General features: G+C 41.2%; 1 protein-coding gene across 1 annotated transcript in view; it reads right to left on the reverse strand.

Moving 5' to 3' along the window:
- The window catches only part of LAPTM4B (lysosomal protein transmembrane 4 beta), a 126,721-nt gene extending 111,208 nt beyond the window's left edge, over nucleotides 1–15,513 (reverse strand). The window contains exon 1 of the mRNA XM_073330500.2: nucleotides 15,262–15,513. Coding sequence (XP_073186601.1) covers nucleotides 15,262–15,363 — 102 coding nt within the window. The 5' untranslated portion in view covers nucleotides 15,364–15,513. The remainder of the gene's footprint in view (nucleotides 1–15,261) is intronic.
- Nucleotides 15,514–17,158: the final 1,645 nt, after the last annotated feature.

The raw sequence follows: 17,158 nt of genomic DNA on the forward strand, positions 1-17,158 counted from the left end.
TACAGCATCTGGTTCTGGCCACTGTCTAAGACAACATATTGGACTAGATAGAACATTACTCTGATCAGATGTGGCCATTCTTATGGGACAGTGGATTTGGAGAAAACACTGGAAACTGGAATTTTTGTCGCTCAAGACAAATTGTTAAGAATTGCCAGATTGTTACTTCAACTTGTCAACAGTGTGATGACAGCAAATGGTCCAGCAGATTCAAACTGGCATATTAGAGGTGCAGAAAATATTTTAGTTATTCTTCAAATACATCTCAACTTTGATTATTATAATGACACTAAGTATTGAACTTTAAGTCTATGCCGAATAAACTGATAAACTGTAAATCTAGCATGATTTACAACCACTCTTCTTTGCAAAGGACTCTGCTGTTGCCTGTTGGCAGCCTTTTAGGAGGACCTGAAGTCCAACCCACAACAGACCTGTCTCAAATGAAAAACAGAAATTACAGAATTTGTACAAGAAAGTTTAGATGGATGCAACGTGCAAGGTGCACACTAAGTATCTTTCTGCCTCCCTTGGGATATCAGTTTAATTTGATAAGTATGACAGTTGATTAATCTTAGGAAGGACATTCCGGGTACGAGTACACTGCAGCTGGGTGGGTGTAATTCCCAGTTGGGATATACACACATGCACTAGCTTGGTCATAGAATCATAGAAGGTCAGGGTTGGAAGGGACCTCAGGAGGTCATCTAGTCCAACCCCCTGCTTAAAGCAGGACCAATCCCCAATTTTTGCCCCAGATCCCTAAATGGCCGCCTCAAGGATTGAACTCACAACTCTGGGTTTAGCAGGCCAATGCTCAAACCACTGAGCTATCCAAGCATACTGTTAATCCTTTACAGTTTGATAAATAGAATATTCATATGTAAATGTATTAATGGGTTCTGTGTTACTTTTTTTTTTTTTTTTAAACTGTACTTGGAAAGAGCTGTACCTGTACTTTGCCAGGGACCTGAAAAGTGTGTGTTCACATTAGAATATTGTTCTGACAAGCTAGAATTCCTGTTTAAAAAGATATCTAATCAAAGAGACTTCATAAAGTTAGACAGAGAAGCCAGCTATATATAGAGAACTGATATCTATTAAATCCACATTCAACATGGGTTAGTTGTTTAAGTGGAGAATGATGAATGGTTTGATTCTCCCATTGCAGTTCTCAGCTTCCAAAAATGGATTGATGAATCCTACAAGTGATTCTTAAATAATCATGATAAAAACATGTAAGGTGAATTTTTACCCTCAGTCTTTCAGTAGAAAGATGTTAATGAGAGACAAACACAGACTGAGGGTAGGGTATAACCTTATGTGATAAAAAAACCTGATCCATTTGAGACAGACAATAAAAGATGCAAAAGCATTCAAAGAAAACTAGGCTTCCCACTAATCTGAACACACTTCACAACATAAGGAAGGCACTTTATGACACTTTCTTTTGTTCAAAGCTACTGGAAACAGAGATTGCTTTGCAATAGAAATAAAATTACAGGGAAAAGATTAATTGCAAAATTCAGTTATAAGGTATACAGAATTTAAAATCTGTTCCCTCATTCATACCAAGACCTGAAAGTGCTTTGCAGACTTCAACATACTGTTCAGCAAACACACTCCTGTCCTCCAACACCTATTCTATTTCAATCCTGACACCTCTTTTCAGCAAAGGCTGCCAACTGTGGTGTTTTTGTGATGCGAACAAATGAGTTAGACCAAACAGGGATGAACAGAGACCAAGTTCATTTCAGGAAAAGTTGCAAAACTTGTAACAAAGGCTCTTAAGTTGTCCACAGAACATGTACAACACAGTTAGTGGAAGTGTGTTATTACTGCGGTGCCCTTCCCCAACTCTGTTCTGGAGTGACTGGTGATCACAGAATCATACGACCGGAAGGGACCTTGAGATGCCATGTGTTCAGGGGACTGGACTAGATGACATGACTAAAAATTACCTAGACCATCCCTGACAGGTGTTTGCCTAACCTGCTCTTAAAAATCTCCCATGATGGAGATTCCACAACTTCCCTGGGCAATTTATTCCAGTGCTTAACCACCCTGGCAGTTAAGAAGTTTTTTCCTAATGTCCAACCTAAACCGCCCTTGCTGCAATTTAAGCCCATTGCTTCTTGTCCTATCCTCAGAGGTTAAGGAGAATATTTTTTCACCCTCTTCCTTGTAACAATGTTTTACGTACTTGAAAACTGTTATGTCCCCCCTCAGTCTTTTCTTCTCCAGCCTAAACCCATTTTTTTTCCAATCTTCCCCCATAAGTCATGTCTTCTAGACCTTTAGCATTTTTGTTGCTCTCCTCTGGACTTTCTTCAATTTTCCATATCTTTCCTGAAATGCAGTGCCCAGAATTGGACACAATACTCCAGCTGAGGCCTAATCAGTATGGAATAGAGCAGAAGAATTACTTCTCGTGTTTTGCTTACAATGCTCCTGCTAATACATCCCAGAATGATGTTTCCTGCTTTTTTTTCCCCCACAACAGTGTTACATGAGTTAACTATTCATATTTAGCTTGTGATCTGCTATGACCCCAAGATCCCTTTCTGCAGTACTCTTCCTAGGCAGTCATTTCCCATTTTATGTGTGTGCAACTGTCTGTTCCTGCCTAAAAGGAGTACTTTGCATTTGTCCTTACTGAATTTCATCCTATTTTCTTCAGGCCATTTCTCCAGTTTGCCCAGATCACTTTGAATTTTAATCTTACCTGCCAAAGCACTTGCAATCCCTCCCAGCTTGGTATCATCTGCAAACTTTTTAAGTGTACTCTCTGTGCCATTATCTAAATCATTGATGAAGATATTGAACAGAACCGGACCCAGAACTAATCCCTGCTGGACCCCACTCAATATGCCCTTCCAGCTCCCACTCAATATGCCCTTCCAGCTTGATTGTGAATCACTGATACCTACTCTTTGGGAACAGTTTTCCAACCAGTTATGTACCCACCTTACAACCTAGATGGAGCTACTATATTTCCCAAGTTTGTTTATAAGCAGATCATGCGAGAAAATATCAAAAACCTTACTAAAGTCAAGATATACCAAATCTACCGCTTCCCTGCTATCCACAAGGCTTGTTGCCCTGTTAAAGAAAGCTATTAGGTTGCTTTGATGTGATTTGTTCCTTGACAAATCCATGCTGACTCTTACTTATCACTTTCTTATCTTCTAGGTATTTGCAGATCAATTGCTTAATTATTTGCTCCATTATCTCTCCAAGTACTGAAGTTAAACTGACTGGTCTGTAATTCCGCAGGTTGTCTTTATTTCCCTTTTTATAGATGGGCACTATATTTGCCCTTTTCCAGTCCTCTGGAATCTCTCCCGTCTTCTTTGGCAAGAGTGAGTAGTTGTCCATATATCAAATCCATCAGCATTTCTAAACCATCCATCACACTATCATGTACGTGTAATTCAGTCCTTAGCCTCTCTGCTATGACCGAGGACAAACAGTGCCAACTAGCATAATATGTGATTACGGGGTTTGTGATGTGGACACATAGTAGCTGTTTGAAGATCATCAACTAATTTCACAGAAGGCCACTGAAAGATCACTGGTTGTCTGGGCTTGACTCAAACTGGCATCAGGGAAAAGAAAAGTGTGGTATTCTACCACCAGTCCTTGGGTTTTCCATTCCTAGGACTTCTGGTTTATTCAACAATTTCATTCTGATCATTTTTATATTATTTGAAGTCTTTAGAAAAAGTTGTTTTTTCCTCTTACATCTATCGGAATCCCAAGAACATGTGTTTAAAGTAATGCATGCATCAGAAATCAGGGTGGTGGATGGGACAGCTAAATTTTCTGTCTGAGAAAGTCTGAGCTATGGCTTTTTGCACCAAAATTTAATTCCCTACCTTGGCTTTTTTCTTATTTACACTATGCATTATTACTCCAGTGAGACACACGCACACAAAGTTTGACATTAAACCATGTAAACCTTATTAATCCAAGAATATGCATCAATTATTTTATACAATCAAAAAAGATATGCAATCCCTATGAAAGCCCTGTGACATGCCAGTGGTACCACTATTGGTAGGAAAGAAGCCTATCCTAGCATCATTGGGCAACCCGCTGTACTAAATGAACTATATAAGGAAACTGAGCACAGCAGACTGTATGGTATAGTAGCTGAACCTGATAATCCTTAACTTGGTAAATGACAAACCCACATTAATCTGACAGACCCTAGGCCAGCTGCAATTACCTTGGAGCTGAAACACGCAACTTTGCAAAAATAAAAATTTCTGCAGAGCCAAATTTCAACTGAAAACTTGTGTCCTGAGTATTTAAAAATGGTTGAAAGTATCTCCTAATAAAACAAGAACTTGTTCAATAAAAACCAGAAGCAAAATGGAAGAGAGCTCTCAGGCTTGAAAACGTTACCAAAAGCTCTCTTTTAGCTAGAGGACTAACCCCGCTGTAGCCATAAAAAAAATAGGACCCCGATGGCAGGGACCAGAGCAGTGCACTAGTTAGAAGCCCCACGTGTTCTTCCCCACAACTTGCTGGGAAGGGGGACACTGTTCACCTGCCAGCAAAGCACTGCCTCTGGACCCTGCCAGGGTTCCTAAATGTCTGATCAAATTGGAGCACCCTCCTTCTATTGCTGTGAGTGAGAAGGAGCTTGGCTCTGACCTCTATCCCCCTACTCCTGGCTTCCAGGTTAAATGGGAGCTTTCAAGCATTGAAGCTCAGGGTGCAGCAGTGAATCCAACCCCAGATACTTGCCAGCACTCACCCACTTACCAGAAAGAGTTCTCGCTTTGCCAGTAGCCAGGCCAATTACAAGCCTTGCCAGGCCAAACTTAGAACACATGCGTGACCTGGAGAAATAATTAAAGAGTCTAATTTAAACTTCCAGGATCTTTGCAGTCATAATATGGCTCAGCCAACAAAATGAGGAACAGAAAGAAATACTGTAAACTACACTCTTTTGGTATTTCACAAACTCCATACGTCAGGATGAGACACCAACTGTGTTTTGCCCGATGTCAGTATCGCCAATGGCAAATTTACAAAGCTTAATGTGTTAATCTCTGGTTCACCATCAAATGCAGATCAACAGCAACCTTTAATCAGAACCTCTAAACATACTTCACTTGATTAATATAATACATTGACTCCTTGCTATAAGTGAGGTCAAGATTATTATACAAGATCTTACATTTTTATGTAAAACAAATGTTATACTCTAAACCCATCTTTGTCTCCCTCACAAGTATGTGTAAACTTTGTCACTCTCATAATCAACCATCTGTTTTCTCATAAAAAGGATCAAACTATTCAAAATAATCCCAATGGCTTTACTACAGATTTAAAAGGCCTCTTTTTGAAAATGGAAACTTTTAAGATTATTCATTGGTAGAAGTTTAAAAATCAACAATTATATAAAAGTCTGTGTCTCACCATGCTTATTAAAAGGTAACCTGGAGCTTTGTTACATCAGTAATCCTTTTTGATGACCCATACAGAGTTGAAAAAAATCATGGCTTGACATTTTGGAGATGTTTGCACATGAGTAGATGAGAGGGTCAGAGCTGAAAAACAACACTGAAATCCTTGCAGTGTGTTACAGGCTAACTTTCAGTCCCCCATTTCCTTAAGAGGTTGTAGAGTCATCACCAACATTTAAAAATATATATTTTTTTTTAATAGTGAGAGCTGGTTAGGATTAACAAAATCAATTTCCACTATGACAGCTCCTATGTTCAAATTTAGCACAGCACATGTGCTAACCTGGCTATTTGCTCTAAAAATTGAAAACATGTTTGGGGAAATTGTACGAAAGAATGCCTGGGGACGTTTTTAAACTGTCCTTGCATACGTTCAACCTACTTCACTATGATTATTCTCAGACTGTCAGGGCCTGCTCCTGTCACCTCTGACTCAGTAACCAGTATCTCCCTGGCAAGCAATGTCATTGACTGTATAGCCTCAATTCTTGTAGAGTTGAACCTCATTTTGTGGGTAGTTGCCTTGATTAGGTACTATCCAGCTTGAGTTAAGAGAAGCAGAATCTGACCCTAAGTGACAAAGTCTCAGCCCTGGTGTCCCTGTGGTTTTCTTAAGTCTTTCTACTGGAGGGCAATTCATGAAGCAAGTAATGAATTATTGTATTTTAAACTATTTCTCTACAGTGCTAATAGGTAGGCCTAGGTGTACTCATTTAATTCTCTTTTTCAAAAAAACATACATCAGGAAAACGGAACTCAGCATTCACAGAAAACAAGCAAACCCCATGGATTGAGGGCCTTTGTGGATTTTCCAGTTTTCTGAAGAATCTAGTGTTCATTTTGTAAATTATGTTCTTAGCAGGAGAGATTATTATAAAGTTGCTTAAATGTACACAGAATTTTAAAGACAAATATTTAGTCATTGTGACTATCACAATTACAATTAGGATGAAAGACAAATACCATCAGGCCAAATCATGACCCATGGATCTGCCTGTGGAGCACATCACACGCTGAATGGGGAATTATCCACCTCTATGGCTCCATTCCACTCTTCCCAAGATCATGCAGAGGGCTCACCTTGGGTTTTGGGCTACCATACACTAGGGAGAGCCAGCCACTTGGTGGGCCCAAACTGCTTCTAGTCCTGTGAACTTTCCTCAGAGAAAAGTAATATAGCCCCAGGCTCTCTTAGCTTATCCACAGGCTCCCTCTGGGGTGAAGAGACCACCTTAGGGGAGTTGTTGGAGGCAGCTGTGACCGGGGTGTGTGGGTGTGTGTGGACCTAACAGTGAGGCTCTCTTGGCATCATACTGCCAAGAAGTGGGAAGAAATACTGGATCTTCACAGCTGGCAGAGCATCCACAGGGACTGCCTTTGTGTCCTGCAAATCTCAGAGGGCCAGACAGACAGCTCATTCAGCAAGGGCAAAGAAACCCCAACACCACAGTATGAGGGGAAACTCCATGGGCAACCCTTACTGAGGCTCCCTCCCATGGATCTGATTACAGAAGGCAGGAATCCAGCCCTTTATCATCACACAATAGTTATCAAAAGAAGCTTATAAAAACTGAGAGAAGCTGGAGGGCCAGCCTAGAATCCATTTTCTTGATATAAAATATGGAAATCTTGTGGTTTGTAACAAACACATTAACCCCACCCCCACACTGCATTCACTATGCACCTGGAACTCTCATGAACTAGCACTGGGTGCTGTTATTCCCCATTTTCTAATACAGCACAACTGACTTTATTGTGGTCGTTGCTTATATAAAGCATAGCCCCCCATTTTACAAGTTTTAAATATATTTATTTATTTGTATTTAAGAAAAACTAATTCTATTGACATTTTCATTTTGGAATCTCCTATCTGTTTTTCACAGAAGTCTCTTTCATCCTGCAAACCTTCACCAGTGTGAGTAGTTCCATTAAAGTTAACAGGACTACTCATAAGTAAAAATTTGCCACGCAAGACCTGCAGGATCAGGCCATAGCTGCTTGGAAGGTTCTCCAGCGCAGGATATAGCTTCAATATTGATCATATCTATCTGAACTCCTTGCTGTAATATTGTTATGATTTAAATACAATCAAATTCTTAAGCTATGAGGACAACAGTACTCTTTAAATAGATATTTAAGTGCAGGATCACTCATGCTATTTTTCTACTGGACTTGAAAAATGGAGAGAGAATGAAAGTGACATGATACACTCCCAAAGAAAATATTTTGCGTCTGTCCCGGCTTTGATTTCTATCCCATTGACTTCAATGGGGAGTGCTCCCATTGACTTCAATGGGGAGTGCTCCGCTTAAAAATCAATGGGACAATGTGGCCGTCGTGAGAAGTACCTTGTTTTGCCTTCCAACTACAAAAATATTAGTGCCATTAAAATTCAGACCATTAGCATTGTGCTTTGCTATGAAAAAAATTGATGCTGAACTAGACTGAACTGCCTCAAGCTTCCTACTAGTGATAAACTGCAATAAAATCAAGAATCAAAATATGAATTTTCAATCTTAACAAGTCACTCTCCCAAATAACAGATTCAAGTACAAGTATGCAAAGCTACAAACTCAGAGATTTGTTCTATGTTCTTATGCCATGTCCCTCACTGTGGTAGTTGTGCTACTTAATAGCTAGCTTTTCACAAAATACTATAGATTTTTTTAAAAAATTATATTCTCCTTTTACATTTTCCTCTTAGAACCCCTGTTCAAAAATGGAACAGACCTATGGCAAGCGCCACACCTGCAGGAAAAAGAAAAGGCTGATGCTGAATTGTTGGACAGCTCCCTTCAACACAGTGAAGCAACCACATTAAAGAAAGCTTTGGGGTGGGGTCAAAAGGAGACCAGGAATGAGAATTCATTAGTGTTATAGCTACATAGAGGGGCATGGCATATACAGGATAGCAAAAAGGTGGGGTGGGGGAGGGAAACACATGTCTCTTATCCCTTTAGAATCTATGTTTCAGTATAGACTTTTTTTTTTTAAAATCAAGACCTAAAACACATAAGCACACACTTAACTCCACTGAATTTAAAATTAAACACATGCTTAATATTTTTGTCTTGTGGCTTGATCCTGTTCCAATTCGACGCAATGGAAAAATTCTCACTGTCTTGAATGGTGCAGGATCAAGTCCTTCGTGCTTACATAAACATCCTTCACTATGCATCTAGGTAATGGAAAATCCTTCAGAGAGAATGGCAGTACATCTGACTCTGTTTTAGTTATTTAAAAAAACAAACAAGGAACAGTCAGATTACTGATAGCTTGCATTAATAATTGCTGTTACGGAGCTTTGCAAAGAGAGGATATTATTACTGATTAATCAACATTAACTGGACAACTAGGACTCGTACAAGCATAATTTCTTAACTTTTTAAAATGCTATGATAATTTCAAAATAGAAATCTATTGGTTTCAGTCCCAATGCAGTTTCAGACAGCTCATGGTTATAACAATTTAATTAGGAATAATTACCCAGAAGTCATTTTCTCATAGTCCCCATTTCATTTTTAATTTATCATACTTGCAGCTAGTTTGCACACATGATAAATGTTGACTGAAGATTATATTTGACCTCATATTTCATGTCTGATATTACAGGAGAAATTTAAAGCCACCATGTAATGCAAAAAAACTAAAACAAACGTCTGAATTGAACTGGTTGCTGACACTATGAATAGCCATTACTCCCTTCCCCTCTGCTCAGATAGCCAAACAATCATCCTCACTTAATTACAAAAGATAATGTTTGCACTGAACACCCCAACTCCTCCCACAAGTCTTTCCCCCTCTTAGCACATGATTCAGTACTGGAAATAACATGTACTCAGAATTATTAATCAAATAGAATCTATTCAACATCAGCCTAATACACCGTGCTCTCAGGAAGTTTTTTTGATATTCATCCCACTATATTTAACCACTCCACTCCCTGCAAGTTACCTTTTACATTAAAGTACCTAGTTTCTACCTATACAGCATATTGTTTTACCAGAAGGAAATTGAGACACAGCTGTAGAAACATAGAAGGACTGTCTTTTTGTTCTGGGTTTGTATAGTACTAAGCACAATGGGACTCTGGTCCATGACAGTAACTCAAATAATAGTTCTCTGATCCATCATATTCTAATTTGAGAAGGCAACGTTACATATATGTTTCATTGCTAATCCTATTATATGAAACTATGTTAAGTATTCTGTGCTACATTGCGTGCATGTTGGGAGTGTGCACAGACACTGCCCCTTCCCACATGTGACAGTAATATCCTCTGTATTTCACAAATGCGAAGTAACACAAAATAATATGAAAAAGAACAAACTACATAAAATGAAAAACTCTCCCAGCAGCAGCAGCTCCTGTCCAGCGGGGCTGGGCCTGCCTCTTCACTGCAGGCTCACAGATTTGCAGAACCACTCACATTTGGCCTGCCCTCCCCTCTCCAGTCATGATGAAGGGGGTGGCCAGGCCACTTCTGAATGGCACTGCAACCTCACGTGACAGGTAGCTACACCCAGAGCGGGGACCAGCCCTGTAGGACAGAAGCTGCCACTGTGAAGTGGTCTCATGCTGCAAAGCTCCCCCCCCCCCCACCAGGGACTCCCACCCTGCCAAGGAAAGGGGATAGGGAAGGGGTCCCTGGGTCTAATGGGGGGGCTTGGGCTCAGTGAGGGAGGGGGCAACTTAAGGGAGGTAAGAGTGCCCAGTAAGGGGTTCCTGGGGAAACAGAGAAGGGTGTGGGGTGGGGCCTACAAAAGGAAGCAGTAAGGGTTGGGAAGATCCATGGTGTTCCATGAGTGGGATGGAGAAGTAGGGATTATCTGGGGGCTGCAGAACTAGGTACATTTCAACGGGGGAAACCTAAGTAGCTGTCTGGGTGGGTAATTGTGGTGGGGGTTGTTAAACAACTCAATGCGTGGAATAATACATTATACTTAATAAAATGATGTAGCATAGATAAGCTGGATTTATACACTGTTTCCATTTATATACAGTCATCTGGTATATTTTATTAATTTAAATGTAATAAAAAGAAATAAAACATTTTAATGGATTAAACAAAATAATGACCCAAAAATAAAATGAAAAATTATTAAAAAGAATGCCAGAGGCTCTAGCAATATCTATGTAACAAAATGCTCTGATCATGCCACTTTAATTACATCACCTGCACTCTGCTCACTAAACTCTCTGCCCGTGGTGCTTCCAGTATCCCAAACTGCTAAGCAGCTTCAAGCAGCCAAAGAAAATGTACCACAGAAATGTATCCTTCTGTCCATCACCTTCCCAAATGTGAAATTTTGGAGGCTGAAATTATCCCAGCTCAAGGCTCATGATACTCCATGAATCAAAAGTGTTATTTTAAGAGCTTTTCAAAGTGTATTAGTTATTTCTCTCTCTCTCTCCCTCAGAGATCTGTACAATTGCACTCAGGATATTAAGGCAGCCTGCCTTTACAGGTCAGGGATATTAAAAACAGTGACAGCAAAAACATTTTTACAGCTCTCTGAAATATTTCCACAGCCATTTTCCATAAAATATTATCCTGCAGAGTGCACAGTGATGTGGGAAATAACATTTTTTGGTGTTTGAGATAACCTACCTAATTCACATGTGACTTTGCTATTCATGAATAATACAACTGTCTCAAAATCAAGCAGATAAAACCTACCATCATCTATTTATAAATATACCCACCATTCTAACCATTACAAAGTTTCAGTTGATATCCTGAAATACAAAAAGCTTTTCATACATGAGCGTGCATACCTGTGTCTTTTCAACCAGGTTAGCGGATTACTTAAGAAATACAGCCCTGATTTATTTAATACTTTGTCTCTGTATATTTGCTAGTTGTAAATTTCTTCCTGAACTCTTATCCACATTCATCAAGAATTTCTATTACATTTACAGCCTTCCAACTTTAATTTAAAATGATCTACAACCATATGGCATGTATGTATGTGTATGGGCAATCTGCCCTCCATGAGTGTCATGATTTAATTATCAGTTTGAATAACTCAAAAATTCATGTTGAAGGATACTTGTGCAAAGAGTGGAGAAGAAACTAAAGAGAGATATAATACAAGGAATGTTTTATAGACAAAAAAGAAAAGAAACATTTTAACAGCATACAAATGATGATTTAGTGAGTTTTAAGAAGAATTAGTTAATTTGAAACTACATTTTCCCTAACTAGATTTCAAGAAAATATAAAATTAAAACTAAAGTTGTTGCTGAAAAGAGTTGCCAAACAAGTTTTACTCACTGAGAAGATTAGATAATACAGGCTGTGATTCAGCAAACCACTCGAGTACCTGTCTAACTTTAAGCACAGGCCTATAACTAATTGAAGTCAATGGGACTTGAGCACATGCTTAAAATTAGAAATGTATTTAAATGCTTTTCTGAATGGGGATGGACTTAAGCATATGCTTAAGTGCTTTGCTGAACGAGGGCAATAGTATGGAGATATTTTAATTGAGACAATGTGTAAGAAATACTGACAAGTATATATTTATTCAGATGTAGGTTTAACTGTTGCATTTAGTTCCCATTTCTTACCTAAAATGTTCTTTTAAAAAATTATTTGAAAGCCAAAATGTCTTTCACCTAGCTTTTCTTGAGCTAAGATAGATAGAGAGGCTTCACCCAACCCTGCACACTGAAGACAGACTGAGTTAATAAAGCCATACCTCCTGGAAGACCTGCTCAAAAGCTTTTATGACATGAAATTAAAACACATGACCACAATGAAAAAGGAACTCTCCTTCAGCACTATAAATATCCCAGATATCATGGTACATGCCTGCAAATGATTTCATTTAACTATATTAAGTTAAAGTAAAAGCAATAAATAGCTAAATCAATGCATAATTTACTCAGCAGTGTAACATGTGAGTTATAGGATGCGGACCCTTTTATATAACTTCTAACAGATCAATGTCAACTTAGCCTTCTAATTACTCTGATGAATTTATTTAACAAGATGCCCTACATCAACTACAGCCTTGCAATTTCCACTTTTTTCCAAAGGAAATTTCAGGGGTTAGTAAATAAGCCTGGGTCTAATCTGCAATACCATTTATCAAAAAAACAATGGATAGCCTTGGAATCACATTCAGACTCTGGTCTCTTGTATTAAGAGCTGGAGAAGACTAAACATGGCATGAAATATCTGCACAGTCTGAAGCAATGAACAAGATTTCTTTATTATAACGACACGTTTGCAAATCCTGCAATGTCAGCACTGACCTCTGCATAGCTGATTTCCCTGCATTGCTACCCAAGGAGTGGAGACATGATAGTCAGAAAGTGGTGGATTCATGCCTCTAGTGCAGTTTGCCTCACTAATTTCCTATAAAAGCAGTAGGGATGAAGAACCTTTTCCAGAATACAACACTCATGTATTTTTTTAATTTATTTATCAAACATACAAAAAGTCCAAGTACTCAATTATTTGGCAAATGAAGAACTGCAATACTAATGACTATAAAAACCTTCCACATCCCTCATGTGAACACTAACCATGGATGTCAGAAAGATTTCCAGCCTAACACCATTATATGTTTAATATATACCATCAATAAAATAAACCTTGATTTGGCTAACGTTGTAATTTACCATTTGCCACCCCTACATTCAACGTTGGTTTTGGAAATTTATTTAAAAATGTGCAAGTGTAGGGTTTTTTAACTATCATAATTTCATTGCAAAGCAGCGCTACTTTTGGTTTAATGTTACTCTAGTCATTAGTTTAGTGCTATGTGACCACTCACTCCAGCCTCAAATTAAAACAGGGAACCACTTAAACGCCAATTTAAAATGCAACATTTAAAAGTGCACATTTTTTCATGTCCTGAACTTTGTTTATTTTCTAACTTATGGAGCATCTAAATGCTATTCTCTGAGTTCATTATGGTCTGTCGAGGAAGGAAACTGCTTGCAGATTTACAGATTGTGGCAGCCTGGAGGGAATTACTGTATTTTATAAGGATTATGTTGCTAATAATACAACCCTTTAGAGGCTTTATCTCCAGAAATAGCCACTCTCCTGAAAAGCAGCATTAGCAGCTGAAATCAGTATTCCACACCAGCTACCAGCAACAATCAAAGATGCAGAACAATAATTATAAAAGGTAAAGTATGAAAGCACTGGAAATAAATATGGACTGACGTAGGAGATTAGGGATTCTTATTATTTGTGTTACAGCAGTGCTCACAATGAACAAGGTCCTTTCTGGACATTTTGAAGCAGACCTCCTCATTGAAGTCACTGCTTAAAAATCAGTAGCAAGATGTAACCCAGAAAGACACACAATCCCTAGCCCAAACTAGAGTTTAAAATCTAAGAAACAAACAACAAATGAAAGGATGGGGGAGAGGAAACCCACACAATGAAGAATTTGTAAATTTTAAATGATCGGTTATCCCCATCTAGCCCTCTGTCAAGCCATTAATGGTTAGCAAATTATGACACTATAACAGTTTATTTTGATAGTCAATAGAATCACCTTCCATTTCAATATAATGGAAATTATTTTATACAAATACTGACTGCCTCACAGGGGAACAGCAGTTAGGTTTTCCCTTTGGACGGTGTTTTTCTGGAAACTTGTGTGTTATGCTGTCCAGAGCAAAAGGTTGTTGGTAGTAGGCACAATTTCAGGAGTTATTTTTACATGAAAATGACATTTATTTATTTTACTTATATTTCCGCTAGACAGCATCATGCGTTGTTGTATTAGCATGCACTGAAATCTTTGAGCTCACTTCCTCTCTCACCTACACCATCAGAACCCATTGGCTTCAATGGAGTTACTCCTGCTTTACACCAGTGTAACTGAGAAGAGAATCAGGCCCAAATGCACATTGTCTATTCAAAGCGTAAAAAGGGGCTTTGACTTGCCACCCTCCAAGAAGTCTCAGACCAAAGGAAAGCCAATAAGTTTGAGACATTGAGGGACTTCGTGAACACCCTTTTCCAAGCCACCACAATGACCACACTGCCTAGCTTTTCCATAGGTACTCCCATTGAACACTGGTGAAAACCCCAGCATGACAAAAAGAAAAAATCTGGGCCCTGACAATTTTTGGCCCCAGTCCCCCCAAATTCTACTGTTTAAACAGAGCTCCTATCAAATCGAGCTGCTTGTTTTGCACCAAATCCCCCACGCCCTGATGCATCCTGCCACAACAGCACTGCAAAAACCTCTATCTGGCCCCTGGATCAGCTAATTTTTGTCCCTTACTCTGAAAATTCCCTGGCTAAACAGAGAACCTATTCAGCGTCTCCAGCGACTCAAACATTGGGATCTGGATCCTGCCAGGTTCTGGAATTTGAGGTGCTGGGGCCCAGAACTGGCAGGGTCTAACTTGCAACCATGCCCCCCTCCCAGACCCAAGTGATGGCCCCTTTCACATGCGCCATAGAGGACAAGGGCCCAAGTCCAGCTTTAGCTGTTCGACTTCTAACACCGCGGACTCTTGGGACAAACCCAGGGGGAGGAAGCGCATTTTCACAGGGGTCTCCTGTCGTCCCTCCCTCTTCCTCCTCTCCACACCCCCCGCGCCCCGTTTCTCCTCGGAGCGTCTCCTGCACCCCCCAAGAGAGCAAGCGCCCGGGGCCCATTCCCAAGACGCCCACGCCAGGCCAGCCCGACCCTCAGCAGGGGGAGGGGGCGGGGGCCGCTCCCGCCGGCGGGCACCCACCCCCACGCCAGCCCCCGGGGGGCTCTACGTGGCCGCTCCCCGCCGGCCGGCTTCGCTCACCAGGTACCAGACGCCGAGGATGATGGTCCCGGTGCGCACATGGCAGCACAGGCAGCAGCTGTTGGAGTAGAACCGAGCCCACGGGGAGCTCATCGTCCTCATCGCCTCGCGGCCGCCCTGCACTCAGCTCCGCTTCCCGCTGGGGCTTCTGTGGGGCCGGGGCGCAGCGCGAGCACTGCGGCGGCTGAACGGCGAGCGCGGGAGGGAGGGACCCCACGTGGGCAGCGCGCGCGCCATCAGCTGGGCCTCCCGCCCCCAGTTCCATGACGTCACCAAATCTCGAGCCCTGGGAGAGAGGCAGAGACCCATCGGGCCGCGCGCGCGCGCGCGCCCCAGGCGGGGGTGGGGCGGGGGGCGTTTCCCACGTGGATCAAGCGGGCACGGCACGTGCCGGTGCAGTGACCGCTATTGCTCCGTGTAGGAATGTGCCGCCGCTACTTATCGATACGCACAGCGTGTAGGAAACTGCTGTTGCAGTAAACTGCGGCCTGATGTAGCGAATGCCTACCGCTAGCGGTTTCTTGCACTGTAGTGTATGTGAGATTGCTACATGTAGAAATGTGCTAGCTGTAGCCGTTAGCACTACATCCAGATTGTAAAAAACCGCTTTTGTAACGTTTCAGAGTAGCAGCCCTGTTAGTCTGTATCCGCAGAAAGAAAAGGAGTACTTGTGGCACCTTAGAGATGAGCCAATTTATTTGAGCATAAGCTTTCGTGAGCTACAGCTCACTTCATGGGATGCATTCAGTGGAAAATACAGTGGGGAGATTTTATATGCACAGAGAACATGAAACAATGGGTGTTACCATACACACTGTAACGAGAGTGATCACTTAAGATGAGCTATTACCAGTAGGAGAGCGGGGGGAGGGGGACCTTTTGTAGTGATAATTAAGGTAGGCCATTTCCAGCAGTTGACAAGAATGTCTGAGGAACAGTGGGGGTTGGGAGGGGGAAATAAACATGGAAAAATAGTTTTACTTTGTGTAATGACCCATCCATTCCCAGTCTTTATTCGAGAGCTGAGGAAGCGTTGTTCTAAGTCAGCCATAAAAATGTTGGCATACTGTGGGGCCATGCAGGTACCCATAGCAGTGCCGCTGAAGTGAAGAAACAGATTGACAGAGCCAGAAGAGTATCCAGAAGTTACGTACTACAGGACAGGCTCAACAAAGAAAATAACAGAACGCCACTAGCCATCACCTTTAGCCCCCAACTAAAACCTCTCCAACGCATCATCAAGGATCTACAACCTATCCTGAAGGATGACCCATCACTCTCACAGATCTTGGGAGACAGGCTAGTCCTTGCTTTCAGACAACCTGAAGCAAATACTCACCAGCAACCACATACCACACAACAGAACCACTAACCCAGGAACCTATCCTTGCAACAAAGCCCGTTGCCAACTGTGTCCACATATCTATTCAGGGGACACCATCATAGGGCCTAATCACATCAGCCACACTATCAGAGGCTCAGTACACCCTAAGTAGCACATTCCTACTCAGAACAGTATCCAACATTCCAACGGCCATTGATTCCTGTCTCTCTCTCTCTCTCTCTCTCTCTCTCCTTATACCTGCCATTCAATTGCTGTGACAGCTCGAAGCGCCAGGCCAGAGGACGTGACCAAAGCCCTCAGTGATGCTCCCCAGCAAGTCATCTGCCTTGAAAAAATACATTGTATGAAGTCAGTGTAACAACAGAGAAACTGGTGCAGTGTCCAGCGTGACAGAGAGCAAGTGTGAAAAATTGGACAAAGCCCTGGCTGGAATGATCTGGAGGATGGCATGGATTGCACCTTCAGCAAGTTTGCAGATGACACTAACCTGGGAGGAGAGGTAGATACGCTGGAGGGTAGGGATAGGATACAGAGGGACCTAGACAAATTAGA

This window comes from Lepidochelys kempii, chromosome 2 (genome assembly GCF_965140285.1).
Source record: "Lepidochelys kempii isolate rLepKem1 chromosome 2, rLepKem1.hap1, whole genome shotgun sequence".
NCBI lineage: Eukaryota > Metazoa > Chordata > Testudines > Cheloniidae > Lepidochelys > Lepidochelys kempii.